This window comes from Lipotes vexillifer, unplaced genomic scaffold (assembly GCF_000442215.2).
Source record: "Lipotes vexillifer unplaced genomic scaffold, Lipotes_vexillifer_v1.1 scaffold12, whole genome shotgun sequence".
NCBI lineage: Eukaryota > Metazoa > Chordata > Mammalia > Artiodactyla > Lipotidae > Lipotes > Lipotes vexillifer.
The window spans coordinates 5,116,959-5,137,783 of NW_006796716.1; the positions used below are offsets into that span (position 1 = coordinate 5,116,959).

General features: G+C 39.1%; 1 protein-coding gene across 1 annotated transcript in view; it reads right to left on the reverse strand.

Annotated features, from left to right (window-relative positions):
• LOC103081108 (cytochrome P450 3A29-like) overlaps positions 1 to 20,825 on the reverse strand; it is a 41,985-nt gene that overhangs the window by 20,761 nt on the left and 399 nt on the right. The window contains exons 2-7 of the mRNA XM_007468879.1: positions 18,213 to 18,306; positions 16,098 to 16,150; positions 13,609 to 13,708; positions 7,642 to 7,755; positions 7,292 to 7,380; positions 5,816 to 5,964 (exon numbers count right to left, since the gene is read on the reverse strand). Coding sequence (XP_007468941.1) covers positions 5,816 to 5,964; positions 7,292 to 7,380; positions 7,642 to 7,755; positions 13,609 to 13,708; positions 16,098 to 16,150; positions 18,213 to 18,306 — 599 coding nt within the window. The remainder of the gene's footprint in view (positions 1 to 5,815; positions 5,965 to 7,291; positions 7,381 to 7,641; positions 7,756 to 13,608; positions 13,709 to 16,097; positions 16,151 to 18,212; positions 18,307 to 20,825) is intronic.

The window sequence follows — 20,825 nt, forward strand, 5'->3', positions numbered from 1 at the left end:
AGATAAAAGGAAGCACAGTGAAAATGCAAAGTTTACTTGGAGCAATCATAATTTGCTCTACCAATCAAAAAAGTAAAACCACCAGGATACTCGATCATGACCCATTGCCTCTATGACCTTTGCTCAGACTTCAAAGCCAATGACTGAGCAAGGCCAAGTCCACATATAGGGGCCATCACTACAGCAGTGAGATCAGTGGCCTCTTCTGCATCTTTGGATTGACCAGAGGAACTGGATTACATTCTGGGACCTCATGGCCTTTAATTCTTGGACTAGCATCTCTTTGGATAAACCAGACTGTAATCTGTTACTTCAATTAATTGTGCAGTTTAAAAAATAATAGTCATGATAGAAATAATATGGTGCATGTCTTTCCACCACAATGGAATGTAATTAGAAATCAATAACAGAAAGAAAATTGGGAAACACAAAAAAATGTGGAAATTAAATAACACACACTTAAATACCCAATAGGTTACAGAAGATATCAAAAGGCAATCAGAAATTACTTTTAGATGAATAAAAATGAAGATACAGTATACCAAAACTGATGGGATGGAGCAAAAGTGGTGTTCAGAGAGATATTTATGGCTATATGCTTAGATATTAAAAGAACAGAGATCTCAAATCAAGAAGCTAAATTTCCACCTTAATACACTGAAAAGAGAAGAGCAAACAAAACATAAAGTGAGCAGAAGGTAGAAAATAGTAAAGATAAGTGAAGAAACTATAATGAACAGGAGAATAAAAAACAATGGAGAAAAAAAATCAGTGGAAACAAAAGCTGATGTTTTGAAAAGGTTTTTTAGATAGACTGGCCAAGAAAATAAGAGAAAACACTCAAATTTTTAGCATCAGAAATTGCTACTGACATTTTAAAAATGGAAAGGACTATAAAGAAATCTACATACACTCAATAACTTGTAATAACCTATAGGAAAAGAATCTGAAAAAGAATACGTATACAGGACTTCCCTGGTGGTGCAGTGGTTAAGAATCCGCCTGCCAATTCAGGGGACACGGGTTTGATCCCCGGTCTGGGAAGATCCCACATGCCTCAGAGCAACTAAGCCCCTGTGCCACAACTACTGAGCCTGCGCTCTAGAGCCCGCGAGCCACAACTACTGAAGCCCGTGTGCCTAGACCCCATGCTCTGCAACAAAAGAAGCCACCACAGTGAGAAGCCCACACACCACAGTGAAGAGTAGCCCCCACTCGCCGCAGCTAGAGAAAGCCCGCGCGTGGCAACAAAGACCCATCGCAGCCAAAAATTAATTAATTAATTTTAAAAAAAGAACACAGATACGTGTGTGTGTCTGCATAGCTGAATCACTTTGCTGTACACTTGAAACTAACACAACATTGTAAATTAACTTTATTTCAATACAAAAAAGTAATCTATGAACAACAGTATGGCAATAAATTAGACAATTTAGATAAAATGGATGGATTCTTAGAAAGACACAAACTATAGAAACTGACTTAAAACGAAATAGACAATCTGATACACCTATAAGAAGTACAAAGTTTTAGTTAGTAATCAAGAAACCACCCACAGTTTGGCAAAGAAGCTCATGTCTAAATGGTTTCAATGGTGAATACTACCAAATATTTAAAGAATTAACACCATATTTTTTTAACAAACTCTTCCAAAAATTGGAAGATGTTGGAACACTTCCAAATTGTATGAATCTGTACTAAAACCAGGCAAATTGGATAAGATGGTTCTTTGGAACAGCAGTCCACAATCTTCCTGGTCTACTGGCTTTCCTAATAAAGTCACTATACCTTGCTTCAATCAGTCAATCAAACAATCAATCAATTAATCAATCAATCAAACCAGCACAAGTAAAGAAAGCTACAGACCAACATACCTTATACCATGGGTGCACAAATCCTCAACAGAATACTAGCAAACTGAATCTAACAACATATAAAAAGTGATACACACCATAAACAAGTGGGGTTTATCCCAGGAATACAAAGTGTTATAATAAACCATGTCAAAGGAATAAAAAACAATGACCACATGATCATCTAATAGATGCATAAAAAGCATGTGACAAAAACCAACACTCTCTTGTGATAAAAATACTCAACAAACAGGAACAGAAGGGAATTTCCTCAACTTTAGAAAAGGCATCTATGAAAAACTAAGCTAACACTATACTTAATAATGAAAGACTGCATGCTTCCCCTAAGCTTAAACTTTCCCTAAGTTTAAGAACAAGACTAGGAAAATCATAAAGACAGAAAGTAGACTGGTGGTTACCAGGGGCTGGGGGCAAGGAATAACAGGGAGTTATTGTTTAATGGGTATAGAGCTTCAGTTTCACAAGTTGAAAACAGTTATGGGGATGGACAGAGGTGATTTTTACACAACGATGTGAAAGTATTTGCTACCACTGAACTGCACACTTAAAAAATGGTTAAGATGGAAAAGAAATGTTTATCATGAAATATATCAAATACAAAGTGTAAATAAAATACATATGTATAATTTAAAGAAGAAAAAAAAAGAACAAGACTAGGAAACCTCTCTCATCACTTCCACTCCACACTGTACTAGAGGTTCCAGCCAGGGTAATTAGGCAACAAAAGGAAATAAAGTGCATCCATATAGAAAATGAAGTAAAACTCCTCTACCATCAGATAACACGGTCTTGTATATAAAAAATCCTAAATAATCCACTAACATCTTATTAGAACTAATACACAATTTAAACAGGGTTTCAGGAAACAAGGTCAATATACAAAATCAATTCTATTTCTATACACTGTAATAAATAACCCAAAAGTGAAATTAAGAAAATAACTCTATTTATAATAACATAAAAAAAAAGAATATTCAGGGCTTCCCTGGTGGCGCATTGGTTGAGAGTCCGCCTGCCGATGCAAAGGACACAGGTTCGTGCCCCGGTCGGGGAAGATCCCACATGCCGCGGAGCGGCTGGGCCCGTGAGCCATGGCCGCAGAGCCTGCGCGTCCGGAGCCTGTGCTCCGCAATGGGAGAGGCCACAACAGTGAGAGGCCCGCGTACCACAAAAAAATATTATAATAATAATAATAATAATAATAATATTTAGGAATAAGTCAACAAAAGAAGTGCAAAACATCTACCCTGAAAACTGCAATATTGTTGAAATAAAGAAAATCTAAGTAAATGAAAAACATCCCATGTACATGTATAAGAACACTAAACATTGTCAAGACAGCAACTCTACAGATTTAATGCATTCCCTATCAGAATTCTGGCTGGCTTCTTTGTAGAAACTGAAAAGCTGAATTTAAAATTCATATGCAATTGCCAGGGGCACAGAAGAGCCAAAACAATTTCGAAAAAAAAAAAAAAAGAATTAAGTTGTAGGACTCGTACTGCTGATTTCAAAACTTATCATAAATCTATAATAATCAAGGCAATGTCATACTGGCATAAGAATGGACATATAGATAAATAGAATAAAATTTAGACTCTGGAAATAAATCCACTTGTCTATGGTAAACTGCATGTTGAGAAGGGTTACAAGACCATTCAATGGAGACAAAATAGTCTTTAATAAAAGGTTCTGGGATAACTGGATAGGTACATGCAAAAGAATGAAATAGACCCTTACCTTACACCATATACAAAAATAAACTCAAAATAAATCAAAGACCTAAACATATGAGCTAAAACTGTACAACTCTTAGAAGAAAACCAATGGGTAGATCTTCATGACCTCAGATTTGGCAATGGATTCTTAGACATGACACCAAAAGCACAGGGAAAAAAAGGAAAATAAAGAATTTGTGCATGATGAAAATAAAAAATTTTGCACTTTAAAGCAAACTATCAAGAAAGTGAAGAGACACCTACAGAAAGGAAAAAAAAAAACTTTCCAAATCATGTCTGATAAGGGACTCTTACCTAGAATATATAAATGAACATTTACAACTCAACAACAGAAGTACTGAATATAATCCAACTATAAATGGGCAAAATATTTGAATAGACATTTATCTAAAAAAGATTGTGGGGTAACAGTTTGGCAGTTACTTATAAGTTAAACACAGTTACTATATAACTCAGCAATTTCACCTCTGACTACATACCCAAAGAATTGAAAACAGGTATTTAAACGAAAACTTGTACATGAATGGGCATAGCAGCACTGTTCATAATAGCTGAAAGCTGGAAATGACCCAAGTGTCTGTCAACTGATGAATGGATAAACAAAATGCAGAATGTCCATATAATGGGATATTATTTGGCCATACAAAGAAATGAAGTACTGATATATGCTACAATTTAGATTACCCTCGAAAACATCATGATAAGTGAAAGAAGCCAGCCACAAAAGCCCACATATATGATTCCATCTATACGAAGTGTCCAGAATAAGCAAATCTATAGAGGTAGGAAGTAGATTAGTGGTTGCTTAGGGCTAAGAGGAGTGACAGGTTATAGTTAGGTACAGGGCTTGTGAGTTGACAAAAATGTGCAACAATTGACTGTAGTGATGGTTGCACATATCTTTGAATGTACTAAAACTCTTTTTTTTTCAACTTTACTGAGTTATAGTTGAGATACAGTATGGTATTAGTTTGGGTACAGCATAATGACTTAACATACGTATATTGTGAAATTAACCCCATAAGTTTAGTTAACATTCCTCACCTCATATAGGTACAAAAAAATATCTTCCCTTGTGATGAGAACTGTTACGATCTACTTTCTTAGTAATGTACAAATATATCATACAGCAGTGTTAACTATACTCACATTGTACATTACACTTTCAGTACTTTTTATGTTACAACTGAATATTTATACCTTTTGACCACTTTTATCCAATTCTCCCACCACTCAACCCACACCTCTGGTAACCAAAAATCTGATCTTGTTTTTCTATGAGTTTGGTTTTCTTCTTCTTCTTCTTCTTTTTTTAGTTTAGTTTTTTTTAATTCTACATATAAGTATTTGCCTTTCTCTGTTTGACTTATTTCATTTAACGTAATACCCTCTAGGTCCTTCCACTTTGTTGCAAATGGCAGGATTTTCTTCCTCTTCTGGGTGAATAATATTCAATTGTGTATGTGTGTGTGTGTATGTACGTGTGTGTGTGTATATGTATATGTATATGTGTATATATATGGAGACTCAAGTCCTAGAAGAACCTGGTTTTCTCATATATATATGTATATATACACACATATATATGTGTGTGTATATGTACACACACACACACATACAATATCCAGTTGTGCATACTGAATGTTGTATATATTTTGCCTGTCCATTTCATCTGTTGATGGATAGGTAGGATGTAAAAACCAATGAATTATACATTTTACAGTGGTGCATTATATGGCATGTGAATTGTATCTCAATAAAGCTATTATTTTAAAAAGAAAGATAGGGCTTCCCTGGTGGCACAGTGGTTAAGAATGCACCTGCCAATGCAGGCGACATGGGTTCAAGCCCTGGTCCAGGAAGATCCCACATGCTGCGGAGCAACTAAGCCCATGTGCCACAACTACTGAGCCCACGAGCCACAACTACTGAGCCCATGTGCTACAACTACTGAAGCCCACACGCCTAGAGCCCAAGCTCCACAACAAGAGAAGCCACCACAATGAGAAGCCAGCGCACCACAACAAAGAGTAGCCCCCGCTTGCCACAACCAGAGAAAGCCTGCATGCATCAATGAAGACCCAATTCAGCCAAAAATAAATAAATAGTTAAAAAAAAAGAAAGATAAAGGAAGAAAGGTGGAGAGGGACGAAAGGAGGGAGGGAAGGAGGGATGGAAGAAGGAATAAAGTAGTCCACATACGTATTGAGAAACTTAATGGAGAGAGGAGATTAAATTTTAAGATCTTCTTGCTGTATTCCACAAAGGGATCTTGTGGGTTGTTGAGGGAATCAATGTTCACTCCAAATGCTGTGCCAGTAATCACATCCATGCTGTAGGCCCCAAACAAGCTGAGTAGAGAAAGATATGAGCAACTAAAATCAACACCTCTTTACTCTCCTTACCCAACACATATAACAAGAAGTGCATGTAAAATCAGATGCCCAGACAAGGCAGGCAAAGAGCAACACTCTTTGAGAAGCACCTGTTGGTCCATGGAAGAGTCTATGCTACTATCACTCACGCATGAGGTGTGTCTGAGGCGCCAGTGATGCAGCTGGCCCAGTGCCAGGAGGGCTGGGGACACTAAGGCAAGTTAGACGTCCCCCCACAAACTCAAGGAGCTCAGTCATAAAGGGATAGACACCCATAATCAGACAAAGTACAGTAGTGTGTTTTGACTACAGGCAATAATAGGTGTATAAGGACTGTGTCTGAGCAGAACCAAGGGTGTAAAATTAACTCATCCTGGGGGAGTCAAGAAAGCGGACGTTGATCTGGGTCTTGCCTCATCACAGAACCTGTGCTCAGAGCTGATTCCTCTTCAGTGAATTACAGAACAGCAGCACCCTGTTCTGAGTTGCCAGGAACATCATCCCTCACTGTCTTACACCCCAGCTAAGGATCCTGAAAGACCCACACTTCCTCAACTCCAGTGGTCTGTGGTTGCCCCGAGGGCAGACTCATTTCTGTGAAATGTAAGAACTAAAAATATTTCTAGTTAAAAAAATAATAAATTACTCCAAATTTGACTTAGGGAATCCCATTGCTAAGTGATCTTATGTCCTCAGTTTTCCCGGGACATTCTCAGTTTATACCTGTTGTTATAGCAGAATTAAAAAAAAAAAATCTCAGTTTAGACAACAAATGCTATGATCACTCTACCCATAGCCTGTACAGGGCCTTCTCTCTTTGAGGCTGAAGGAAGAACAAATGGTGGTTAAGAATTAATATTTAGCATTTTCCTCAGGAAAACTGTGGAGAGATTAATTTGTTTCAAGTTCCATACTGTAACATTCCTGCCCAGTGCACTGCCTGCCAATATATATGAAGAGCCTTCCCCACCTCCGCTCCACGCCCTCTACACTCAGTACTGTGCACAACAATGTTTCTCCTTTCTAAACTATGTGTTTTTGTCTTCCAGAATATCCAAAATGACAGTTAAGCAGATAAGTTCATCCTGGCTCATGTACACAGGAGAAGACCCTTTCTCTCCCGGCTGCCCTGCTTTCTTTGGCGAGCCACCACTCATTCTGGCGTGGCCCACTGGAGTGGTACCACCACACACTTACTTCTGTCTGGTCACTACAGTAACTCAGCAGTGGGAATCTGGCTCCATGGCAGGCAGCTGGAGGGTCTCAATGGAGCTCAGGTACCAGCATCTTCACCCCTACTTACTCTTTCATGTTGATTGGCTTGCCTTTCTCTGCTTCCTTCTTCAGGTTCCTCACCAACATATCTCCAATCTGGCTAATGATGGGGAACATCTAGATACAAAGTACAACATCACCTGAAGTTAAATGCAGACTCAAGTCCTAGAAGGACCTGGCTTTCCCAAGCATGGAGCAGTAAGTGGCATTTTATAAGGAATCTTAAAATGTATCTTCTAGGATGTAAAGATAAAAGACCATCATTAGAAAACTCAAATTCAGCAGACTTCTCTTTGGAAAGGGACTATGATCTTATTTTCTACCTGTCCCTAGAGTCATTCCTTAAGTTTCTAGTTGAAAGTCTTCTTCTTTTCTTACCTCCTTGAGCTTTCCGCTGGTGAAGGCTGGAGACAACAACGAACGTATTCTCTTCCATTGTTCATCCTCAGACAGAGAGATGGCATTTTTCATAATTCCCATTGGACCAAAAGACTACAGTCAAAAGAAAAACATAGAGGCTTATTGGCACTGTCCCAAGGTGATTAACCAGATCTGGGAGCCTATTCTTGAAGCTCCAAAGAAATATCTATCTGGAGAGGGCAGAAAGCAGAAGCAAGAAGAAGTACAATCCTGCAGCCTGTGGAACAAAAACTACATTCACAGAAAGATAGACAAGATGAAAAGGCAGAGGGCTGTGTATCAGATGAAGGAACAAGATAAAACCCCAGAAAAACAACTAAAAGAAGTGGAGATAAGCAACCTTCCAGAAAAAGAATTCAGAATAATGATAGTGAAGATGATCCAGGACCTCGGGAAAAAAATGGAGGTAAAGATTGAGAAGATACAAGAAATGTTTAACAAAGACCTAGAAGAATTAAAGAACAAACAAACAGAGATGAACAATAAAATAACTGAAATGAAAACTACACTAGAAGGAATCAATAGCAGAATAACTGAGGCAGAAGAACAGATAAGTGGTCTGGAAGACAGAATGGTGGAATTCACTGCCATGGAACAGGATAAAGAAAAAAGAATGAAAAGAAATGAAGACAGCCTAAGAGACCTCTGGAACAACATTAAATGCAACAACATTCGCATTATAGGGATCCCAGAAGGAGAAGAGAGAGAGAAATGACCTGAGAAAATATTTGAAGAGATTATAAGTCGAAAACTTCCCTAATATGGGAAAGGAAACAGCCACCCAAGTCCAGGAAGTGCAGAGAGTCTCATACAAGATAAACCCAAGGAGAAACATGCTGAGTCACATAGTAATCAAATTGCAAAATTTGGCAAAAATTAAAGACAAAGAAAAATTATTGAAAGCAGCAAGGGAAAAACGACAAATAACATACATAAGGTTAACAGCTGATCTCTCAGCAGAAACTCTACAAGCCAGAAGGGAGTGGCATGATATACTTAGTGATGAAAGGGAAGAACCTACAACCAAGATTACTCTACCTGGCAAAGATCTCATTCAGATTCGATGGAGAAATCAAAAGCTTTACAGACAAGCAAACTCTAAGAGAATTCAGCTCCACCAAACCAGCTCTACAACAAATGCTAAAGGAACTTCTCTAAGTGGGAAACACAAGAGAAGAAAAGGACCTACAAAAACAAACCCATAACAATTAAGAAAATGGTCATAGGAACATACATACCAATAATTACCTTAAACATGAATGGATTAAATGCTCCAACCAAAAGACACAGACTTGCTGAATGGATACAAAAACAAGACCCATATATATGCCATCTACAAGAGACCCACTTCAGACCTAGGGACACATACAAACTGAAAGTGAGGGGATGGAAAAAGATATTCCATGTAAATGGAAATCAAAAGAAAGCTGGAGTAGCAATACTCATATCAGATAAAATAGACTTTAAAATAAAGAATGTTACAAGAGACAAGGAAAGACACTACATAATGATCAAGGGATCAATCCAAGAAGAAGATATAACAATTATAAATATATGTGCACCCAACATAGGAGCACCTCCATACATAAGGGAACTGCTAACAGCTATAAAAGAGGAAATCAACAGTAACACAATAATAGTGGGGGACTTTAACACCTCACTTATACCAATGGACAAATCATCCAAACAGAAAATTAATAAGGAAACCCAAGCTTTAAACGACACAACAGACCAGATAGATTTAATTGATATTTACAGGACATTCCATCCAAAAACAGCAGATTACACTTTCTTCTCAAGTGTGCACGGAACATTCTCTAGGATAGATCACAGCTTGGGTCACAAATCAAGCCTCAGTAAATTTAAGAAAATTGAAATCATATCAAGTACCTTTTCTGACCACAACACTATGAGATTAGAAATCAATCACAGGGAAAAAAATGTAAAAAACACAAACACATGGAGGCTAAACAATACATTACTAAATAACCAAGAGATCACTGAAGAAATCAAAGAGGAAATCACAAAATACCTAGAGACAAATGACAACAAAAATACGATGATCCAAAACCTATGGGATGCAGCAAAAGCAGCTCTAAGAGTGAAGTTTATAGCTATACAAGCCTACCTCAAGAAAGAAGAAAAATCTCAAATAAACAATCTAACCTTACACCTAAAGGAACTAGAGAAAGAAGAACAAATAAAACCCAAAGTTAGCAGAAGGAAAGAAATCATAAAGATCAGAGCAGAAATAAATGAAATAGAAACAAAGAAAACAATAGTAAAGATCAATAAAACTAAAAGCTGGTTCTTTGAGAAGAGAAACAAAATTGATAAACCATTAGCCAGACTCATCAAGAAAAAGAGGGAGAGGACTCAAATCAATAAAATTAGAAATGAAAAAGAAGAAGTTACAACAGACACCACAGAAATACAAAGCATCCTAAGAGACTACTACAAGCAACTCTATGCCAATAAAATGGACAACCTGGAAGAAATGGACAAATTCTTAGAAAGGTATAACCTTCCAAGACTAAACCAGGAAGAAATAGAAAATATGAACAGACCAATCACAAGTAAAGAAATTGAAACTGTGATTAAAAATCTTCCAACAGGGCTTCCCTGGTGGCACAGTGGTTGAGAGTCTGCCTGCCAATGCAGGGGACACGGGTTCATGGCCCAGTCTGGGAGGATCGCACATGCTGCAGAGCCGCTGGGCCCATGAGCCATGACCGCTAAGCCTGCATGTCCGGAGCCTGTGCTCCGCAACAGGAGAGGCCACAACACTGAGAGGCCCATGTACTGCAAAAAAAAAACAAAAAAACAAAACATTTAGAGAAAAGCTAACACCCATCCTTCTCAAACTCTTCCAAAAAATTGCAGAGGAAGGAATGCTCCCAAACTCATTCTATGAGGCCACCATCACCCTCATACCAAAACCAGACAAAGATACTACAAAGAAAGAAAATTACATTCCAATATCACTGATGAATATAGATGCAAAAATCCTCCACAAAATACTAGCAAACAGAATCCAACAACATATTAAAAGGATCATACACCATGATCAAGTGGGGTTAATTCCAGGGATGCAAGGATTCTTCAATATATGCAAATCAATCAATGTGATACACCATATTAACAAATTGAAGGATAAAAACCATATGATCATCTCAATAGATGCAGAAAAAGCTTTTGACAATATTCACCACCCATTTATGATAAAAACTCTCCAGAAAGTTGGCATAGAGGGAACCTACCTCAACATAACAAAGGCCATATATGACAAACCCACAGCAAACATCATGCTCAATGGTGAAAAACTGAAAGCATTTCCTCTAAGATCAGGAACAAGACAAGGATGTCCACTCTCACCACTATTATTCAACATAGTTTTGGAAGTCCTAGCCACGGCAATCAGAGAAGAAAAAGATATAAAAGGAATACAAATTGGAAAAGAAGAAGTAAAACTGTCACTGTTTGCAGATGACCTGATACTATACATAGATGACATGATACTATACTAAAGATGCCACCAGAAAACTACTAGAGCTAATCAATGAATTTGGTAAAGTTGCAGGATACAAAATGAATGCACAGAAATCTCTTGCATTCCTATACACTAATGATGAAAAATCTGAAAGAGAAATTAAGGAAACACTCCCATTTACCATTGCTACAAAAAGAATAAAATACCTAGGAATAAACCTACCTAGGGAGACAAAAGACCTGTATGAAGAAAACTGTAAGACACTGATGAAAGAAATTAAAGATGATACCAACAGATGGCGAGATATACCATGTTCTTGGATTGGAAGAATCAATATTGTGAAAATGACTATACTACCCAAAGCAATCTACAGATTCAATGCAATCCCTATCAAATTATCAATGGCATTTTTTATGGAACTAGAACAAAATAATCTTAATTTGTATGGAGACACAAAAGACCCCAAATAGCCAAAAGAGTCTTGAGGGGAAAAAAATGGAGCTGGAGGAATCAGACTCCCTGACTTCAGACTATACTACAAAGCTACAGTAATCAAGACAATATGGTACTGGCACAAAAACAGAAACATAGACCAATGAAACAAGATAGAAATCCCAGAGATAAACCCACGCACCTATGGTCAACTAATCTATGACAAAGGAGGCAAGGATATACAATGGAGAAAAGACAGCCTCTTCAATAAGTGGTGCTGGGAAAACTGGACAGCTACATGTAAAAGAATGAAATTAGAACACTTCCTAACACCATACACAAAAATAAACTCAAAATGGATTAAAGACCTAAATGTAAGACCAGACACCATAAAACTCTTAGAGGAAAACATAGGAAGAACACTCTTTGACATAAATCACAGCAAGATCTTTTGCAAATGAAGCAACTGACAAAGGATTAATCTCCAAAATTTACAGGCAGCTCATGCAGCTCAATAACAAAAAAACAAACAACCCAATCCAAAAATGGGCAGAAGACCTAAATAGACATTTCTCCAAAGAAGATATACAGACTGCCAACAAACACATGAAAGAATGCTCAACATCATTAATCATTAGAGAAATGCAAATCAAAACTACAATGAGATATCATCTCACACCAGTCAGAATGGCCATCATCAAAAAATCTAGAAACAATAAATGCTGGAGAGGGTGTGAAGAAAAGGGAAGCTTCTTGCAATGTTGGTGGGAATGTAAATTGATACAGCCACTATGGAGAACAGTATGGAGGTTCCTTAGAAAACTAAAAATAGAACTCCCATACGACCCAGCAATCCCACTACTGGGCATATACCCTGAGAAAACCATAATTCAAAAAGAGTCATGTACCAAAATGTTCATTGCAACTCTTTTTACAATAGCCAGGACATGGAAGCAACCAAACCATCCATCAACAGATGAATGGATAAAGAAGGTGTGGCACATATATACAATGGAATATTACTCAGCCATAAAAAGGAACAAAACTGAGTTATTTGTAGTGAGGTGGATGGACCTAGAGACTGTCATACAGAGTGAAGTAAGTCAGAAAGACTGTATGCTAACACATATATATGGAATCTAAAAAAAAATGATCACGAAGAACCTATGGGCAAGATGCGAATAAAGATGCAGACTTACTACAGAATGGACTTGAGGATACAGGGAGGGGGAAGGGTAAGCTGGGACAAAGTGAGAGAGTGGCATGGACATATATACACTACCAAACGTAAAATAGATAGCTAGTGGGAAGCAGCCGCATAGCACAGGGAGATCAGCTCCGTGCTTTGTGAGCACCTAGAGGGGTGGGATAGGAAGGGTGGGAGGGAGGGAGATGCAAGAGGGAAGAGATATGGGGACATATGTGTATGTATAACTGATTTACTTTGTTATAAAGCAGAAACTAATACACCATTGTAAAGCAATTATACTCCAATAAAGATGTTAAAAAAAAACAGTAAGTGATTTCATGAAGTGTTTTAGTATGGATAAAATAATAAACTATAAAAATACAAAAAAAATTGCTCTACTAAGACCCTGGTAAGAGGAAAAGACAAGCTACTCACTGTGACTATAAAAGAATGGTTAGAGGGAGACTGATGGGGAAGTAACATTTCTATACATTGATTGTGGTGGTAGTTACACAAATCTACATCTATGATAAATTTTCATAGAGTAACACACACACACTCACACCAAATGAATGCACATAAAACTGATAAAATCTGAATAAGCTATGTGGATAGTATCAATGTCATTTTCCTACTTTGATACTGTACTATAATTATGCAAGATATTAACCTTTGGGGGAAACAGGATGAAGGGTTTCCTTCACAGCACCTTCCTGTATTTTTCTCTTTTGACAATATCCTGTGAATTTATAATTATTACAGAATAAATATTTAATAAATAAATAATATTTAAACTTAAAAAATGGATGCTTACCCTCCGGTTTGTGAAGACAGAATAACATTCTTTCACTAGCACTGTTTTGATTATGTCTGGATCTGTGATAACCAACAGAGGCTGTTGACCTTCATAACACCTGTGTAGGGGAAAGAGAAGTGGTTAAAATTGTTTAGGGAAAAGAGATGTGATTAAATTTAATGATCCGGTTTCTGCAGCTGGACTCACAGCTTAAGTCCAGACTCTCATCCTGACACTACATAATCCTTACTCCTAGAGATCATGGTTAGAAATAACACTAGAACATTTGTTAAGTCTAGGTGTTGTTTACATGGGTATTTCCTATGCCATTCTCCATAACTTTTATAGGTTTAAAATATTTCATTATCAAGAAGGAAGTTAGCTTAGTAAATAATTGAAGGCAAGTAAATTGTCTAAGAATGAAAAAACTAATTAATTAAGGAGAGTCCACCCACTCATTTTTGAAGATATATCAAAAGCATGAAAAAGGCCTATGAAACTTATAGACACACTGATCATAAATATGTAAAATGTGTCTGCAAATGGAAGAAGACTTGGAATACTCCACAAGTGAGAGTGGGATTATGAAAGATTTTCTCTGCTCTAATTTCTAAAATTTGCTTTCTAGTTCATAATTTTTAAAAGGAAATATTATATTAACTAATAAGGAGATATCCTTGGTAGCATCAAGGTTAGAAAAATTTGAAACAAAAGGACAAAGAGAATAAAGAAATTCAGAGGAGCATGTATAATTCATTTTTAAAATATTTTCTTTTCATTACTTATATTTATTCTTCGACATGGGTCCCAAGTGGGCCTCAGGCTCCGTGTAGGTGACAGCCATTAGCAGCAGGGCAGGCCTACGTTTGACCCACCTAACCACATAAAGCCAACTCCTCAGATGTGATACATCCCAATTTGGCCTGATCTCCTGACTGTCAGGATGCCCGTTCATGGGAATGGGCCACTGGCATGAGGTTGACTCTAAGTTAATCACACTGTCTTCCGGCATTTTGTTTCCTCTATCAATCGTTTGCAATGGCTAGAACACAATGGAAGGTTTTCTACATGTTACCTATTATTCCTTTGACTTCACACAGGAATTTCAGATGGTTTTGTGATCACATATAAAAATGGATGAGAACCAGTGCATTATTTCCCCCTCCCAAAATTTCTAAAACTCAGAGGGTTTAAGTGGGTGTCATGTGCATTTAGTGCTGAAGCAGTGACAGAAGGGATTGAGGAGGCACTTAATCTGCTCTTCCACCTGATTGACCGTATTACTTGGATGATTCCCTTTTTCCCATCATGTTTTTTCAAAAACACCTGGGTGAAGAAGGGATAGTGGTTTGGGGTGACACTTTATATTCAGATGTCACTCCAGCCTTAGTATTTCTTACATTATCAGTTAAAATTCAGATTTTTGGCCCTATCCCAGATCATATTGATTTGGTATGCTGATGGGTGGGGTCAAAGTTCTGTATTTATAACAAGTTCTCCCAGGTGGTTCTCATTTACACCCAAGCATGAGAACCATTTTCTAATGAGAGAAGTGGGATCCACCATGAAAAAGTGACTCTGTCCAGAGCTCACAAGTATTAAATGTTGGAGGGGCAGTTGGAGCTGGTCCAGTAGTGATCCACGGCTATGTGTTCTGTCCACTCAATCACACTGACTTTTGGGGCCATGGCAACTCAGCAGGGCCCTATGGTTTCCGAGGACTTGATCAGAGAAGATGAAGAGGTACAGAGAGGCAGAGCCTTCTCCCACTTCCTTTTGGCAAATAGTCACTACATTATACCTCTCCAACTGCTCTCATCAAACCTACAAAACTCCTAAAATCTGTGAGCCCACATGACACACTCTGGGTTAGATATATCCCACATCTCTTCAAAGTCAGAGAAAAATAGTAGATAAAACAATAATTGAATACAATTACATTGGAAAGTCTTGGCTGAAAATTAAAAACAATAGCAAAAAAACCTCCATACTTGTAGAGAATGTAAAAAGCTGAGAAGAAATTGTTTCCTATTTTCTTTACCTGTAACCCCCAGCCCTTTTTCCAAAAGGACATATTAAATGCAAAACTTAAATAAAGGATTCTTGGCTTTTAATTAAAAGTGAATCATGTGGGAAAGGGTAAAAAAATGCATTTATGGGCACATATTAGAATGTTCTGGAATAATGCATTTTATGCAATTAAATGCAACCTAAGGAAAGAAAAATGGAGAAGGGGGGAAGAGTGACACTGGACAGAAAGCGATGTTAGGAGTCCCTGGGCCTCAAAGTCTGGAGAAAAGTGATGACCTGCAAATCTCCAGGCCTAATTCAGACTGTAGACCTAGACACCTGGCTGACACCTGGGCTCCCTGGTAGAAAGAACAAGACTCCAAAGCTTTACAATAGACTTCATCCCAAGAAGCTCTGGACTGAGATTGTCTTCCATATCACAGAGGGGGCGCCACATCATAACAAGTCTATTCAATGGAACTTTCCAGAATACTCACCCCCACATTTTTCCATACTTTTTAAAACATCCATTGTCAAACTCCAAAACACCCTGCAAGGAGAAACAAAATTAAATTATTAAACTAAATGTATTGAACCCTACCTCTTTTGGGGACAAAAATACCTTGAAACCCATGAAATCAGGCTTACTATTTTCCACTGGCAGTTGGAAGGAAGCTCATATTCAGAGACTTCTTAGGGGAAATGAAGGGAATAAAAGGAGATACTGGAACAGAGAATTTTAAATCACTCTTGCATTTTCTCTAACTATTACAGATACTAAATGCTTACCTTTGCCTGTGAATACTAAGTACCTCCTTGTCTTTCGTGAGAAAACTAAAGCGAAGGGTAAGTTAGATCGGCCTGTACACACTTTCATCTCCTTGTTAAGCAGCCTTTTCGTTTATCTCATGAGCCCTCTCTAGATTTCTAGAAGAATTAGAAAGTTAAAGACACCAGCGACCTTTTTAGTCCAGCAGATTTAAGTAAGTCTAAGGGGTGTGTGTTGAGTGAGAAAATAAATGAATGAATGAATGACAAAGTAGATCACCTTCTAGTTTTCCAGCTCAACACAGAAAAGATGGGGAGTTACCACAACTACAAACAACAACACCAATGAAAACACTTGCCCTGAATTTTCCCTCTGTTGCTTAAAGGAAAACAAACTTCCTGTTACTAAGTTTCTGCTGTGATATTTGATGGTTTACCTATGAAAATGAAGGTCTCAGAAACATGAGTCTTGGAGTGCATCTACTAAGGAGTTCATCCGGGAAAGGTGGAAAATAAATTATTGCTTTTTCGGAGAGAAAAAAGTTCATGAAGTTCACAAGCAGTAATGAGACAATGAAGACCTCAGTTGGGAGAATCAGGATCTGAGAAAGAAGCCTTATGTCTGCAGGAAAGGAAATCTGAGCCAGAGAGCAGCGTGCACACAAGGCTCTGCCCCCTGGACACATGGACGTAGCTCATGACCTTCATTTCAGGGGCCAGGCCCTGGGCAAGGCATCAGAGCTGGATTAATATCAAGGCTTGGCCAGAATTCATAGTCCATATGCCACCTAGTACATTCTATTGAGTTCAGTTCAATTTTTAATAATTTTGTCAAATCATACCCTTTCTAGTAATTTTGTATATGTGATTCTGCTTTACTTTTTTTTTAAACCCCACAACTTATTTAGTGATTAAATACCTGAAGTAACTAGGCAACCACCATCTTGTCTCTGTTATACCTACTCACTGCTCAGATGCATCCATAATGTGCTTTCTTTGGAGGCACAGAAGTAAAGCAAAAAGCTCTTGCTCTACCCCTCGAAACACAAAAGATGTCAGGATTAGCAAAAATGGAGTAGAGCCACAGAAATAACTGCAGGCATTAGTAGTTCTTGAGATAATTCAAGTATGTGCAAATTACCCAACATTGAATACTCAGACTGCGTTAGAAACTGAAGTTACCAAGCAATCCAGGAGGAAGAAAAAAATGCTACCCAGAGCTTATGCTACCAACAGGAAAGCCTGACTGTAGTGTATGCAGCTTAATAAGCCACGACCAGGCACCCTCTTCATGCTTTTCTCCTAATACTAAGGGGATGGTGCCTTCCTGGGAATCTGCACCTGGCAGAAAGAAAATCCCTTCACAATACTCACCAGATGGAACATCAAGTCCTGTGTAAATCAGCTAGAGAGCTGGGCTGTCTGAGGCCGCAAAACCTGAGGCTCCTAACAGCTAAACATAGAGGTGTGCTGTAAAATTGGCCGTGTGCTGGGTGGGGCCCATGATATTTCTGGAAAGTGTGTAACCTCAGAACTTCCTCCTGAGGAGGGGCAGTTTTACTATATTATTCAGCTGAGATTTGCCACCATAAGAAGCAAAGCTGGGCTTCCCTGGTGGCGCAGTGGTTGAGAGTCCACCTGCCGATGCAGGGGACACGGGTTCGTGCCCCGGTCTGGGAAGATCCCACATGCCATGGAGCGGCTGGGCCCATGAGCCATGGCCGCTGAGCCTGCGCAACCGGAGCCTGTGCTCCGCAACGGGAGAGGCCACAACAGTGAGAGGCCCACATACCACAAAAACAAAAACAAAAAAGAAGCAAAGCTGGAGCTCAAACAACACACACCTTTCGGTAGGACAGAACATTTCCAAAATAAGGCAGAGGTCTTGGCCCAGGAATCCCCAGCTTCTTAAAATGTCCATGTGAATAAGTCCCATACCTGTAAAGTGAAAGAGGAAACCAGGTCACAGGAATTGTGGAATATTGGTGCTGGAGCTGGCCCGTCACTGATTCAGAGCTGGAACAGTCAACCTAAGGAGATAACATGTAGGCAATAGATAATACCAGCAGCTCCAAAAGCAATCATTACATTCACTCATCACCTCCTTGCCCACCACCAATATGAGACCCATTAAAGGTAATGATGATTAGCTAAAGGCGGCTGAAGTCTTCACAGTTCCAGTCTTAGAGTGAATACTTTATAAATGTTTCTAATTGGAGTGGTCCTGAGAGGTTCAGGCTGGAATTCTTCCCAGGAATTCACTCATATTTATTTAGTAACTTGACTCTTAGATGATTTGGAGATTCTCATTCTAGGTAGAAAGGGAAAATTTCTTTTTCTATTCCAATAATGAGATTTTGCTTAACATCGTCTGCAAAATAACAGTTATTGAGAGCCTACTATGACATTGTTCTTACAATTTGCATGGAGATTTTTATGCTTTTCTTTCCCTCTATATCCTGACCCCATTTTAGGATTTAATTCTTCTTAAGTCCAACTTCATAATCAAGCCTTAGAGAATAACAGTGTCCTTATTTCTATAAAATACAAACTTTGTTCAAGGCTTCCATTGGCATCATAGAAATGTGAGCACCTTTCAGCTACACTCAAGTCTCTGTTGTCAGGCAATTTGCTTGACTTGCCCTACAGAGAAGGGTGACTGACCATATGTTCCTTGAATATAACTGTATAAGTGAACCAATGACTAGAGGATCCATTTCCAGACCGTTCTTTCTCAAATGGTATCTGGTCCTCCAACCTGTGATACTCACCTGCTAAGCACAGTACCAGGCACACTCATTTTTTTCAAGATCCTCAATCACAGATTAGTTTGTTTACTGCCTCTGTGCACCAACTACCTCAAAAAGCCATTAAGGCTGGTGCTTCCTACAGCTGGTGTACGTGAAACTCATCTTCATGTGTTCTGTGTGGAATCCCACAACTGGGGGGTTTGAAATCTTGCAGGTCTTCTCAGTCTGGTGTTTCTGAGAATTGACAGAGTGGAGGAAAAGAGAGGTTGAGGGGAAGAGGTTGCTGGCAATGGTTTTAGTGATGAAGTGGCTAGGCCGCCAAAACTAACTCTGTAGGGGCAAATTAGAAAGGTGTGGCTGAAAAGTGTGCTACGTATAAATGCTTCCACATGCTCCGCAAGCACTTTTAGCTAAAAGTGGGCCTTGCAAACTTCAGGTACCTCCCTGAAGATAGCAAAAGAGGCATTGTGCAACACAGAATGAATAACCACAAAATGTTCCAGAATGTTTGATTAAGACTTTTTTCTTCTTTGAAGCTTAGTTTTTAAGGTCTTACAGGTTCCAAATATTTTGTACAAATCCATCAAATCTTATGTGATAAAATAAACCCAAAAATTGCCTGAAAGAAACTGTGCTTGAAGAGGCAGCAGAGGCACTTTGGCCAAGCCCAGCTGGGTGTTTAGAGCCTTCCTCCAGAAAAGTTCGTGGAGGTGTGAGCACCAACTTCCAAAATGGGAGTGACTTGGGCTATTCCAACCCCAGTTCCTTCCTTCGCCTTCGCAACCAGGGCAAATCAATTTCCCTTTCTGAACTTTCAATGTGTTATATGAACTCTCAGATTTCTATGCTGATGCTAAAGCTCTCAGAGACGAGAGGAAAAGCTGAAAGAAATGAATATAATTTCAAGATTTCTGCCAAGTGTCCTCTCCTCTAAAGATTTCTCATTTGGGGGTAGATAGTTCTGCATAGTACAGGGTGGGGGGACTGAGCCTTGGAAGAGGGTGCCATAGGAGGGACACAGGAAAGGGGGAAGAGCTGATCTGAAGTGAAGGGCGATCAATTTCCAGCCCCTGGGTGACAAGGTGCCCTGTGTAAATGACATCTGGGGAGGGAGGGAAGGAAGCAGCAACCCCCTGAGTGACACAGGGGCCAATCCTTCTACACGGCTCTTGCAGCAGATACTGAACCCAGAAGGTGAAGATCATGAGACAAATCCCAAGTTACTTCATGTCTCCAGGATCCCCAGAGCTTGGGAAGGGGACAGCACCCCACTGCACAGGGACCAGTTGTTTTAAATCTTCCCCTGGTGGATTCTGGTTGATTAGTCTGGGTTCATGGAAACTGGTAGTCAGTCATCCCCAGGAGCAAATAACGACACTAAATCCTCCTAGCTACAGAAGATAAAAACTTGCGGGGTGGTGGTAGGGGGGGGTGTTGGTTGGTTACTCATTCAACAGAACTGGGTTAAGGTCGATAATAACCCCTTTGGTGTTTGTAGCACCCACAGCTTAAGCAACTTTCCCTCCATTAACTGATCCTCAAAACAGTAAAGGGGGGCTTCCCTGGTGGCGCAGTGGTTGAGAGTCCGCCTGCCAATGCAGGGGATACGGGTTCGTGCCCCGGTCCGGGAAGATCCCACGTCCCACGGAGTGGTTGGGCCCGTGAGCCATGGCCGCTGAGCTTGCGTGTCCGGAGCCTGTGCTCCGC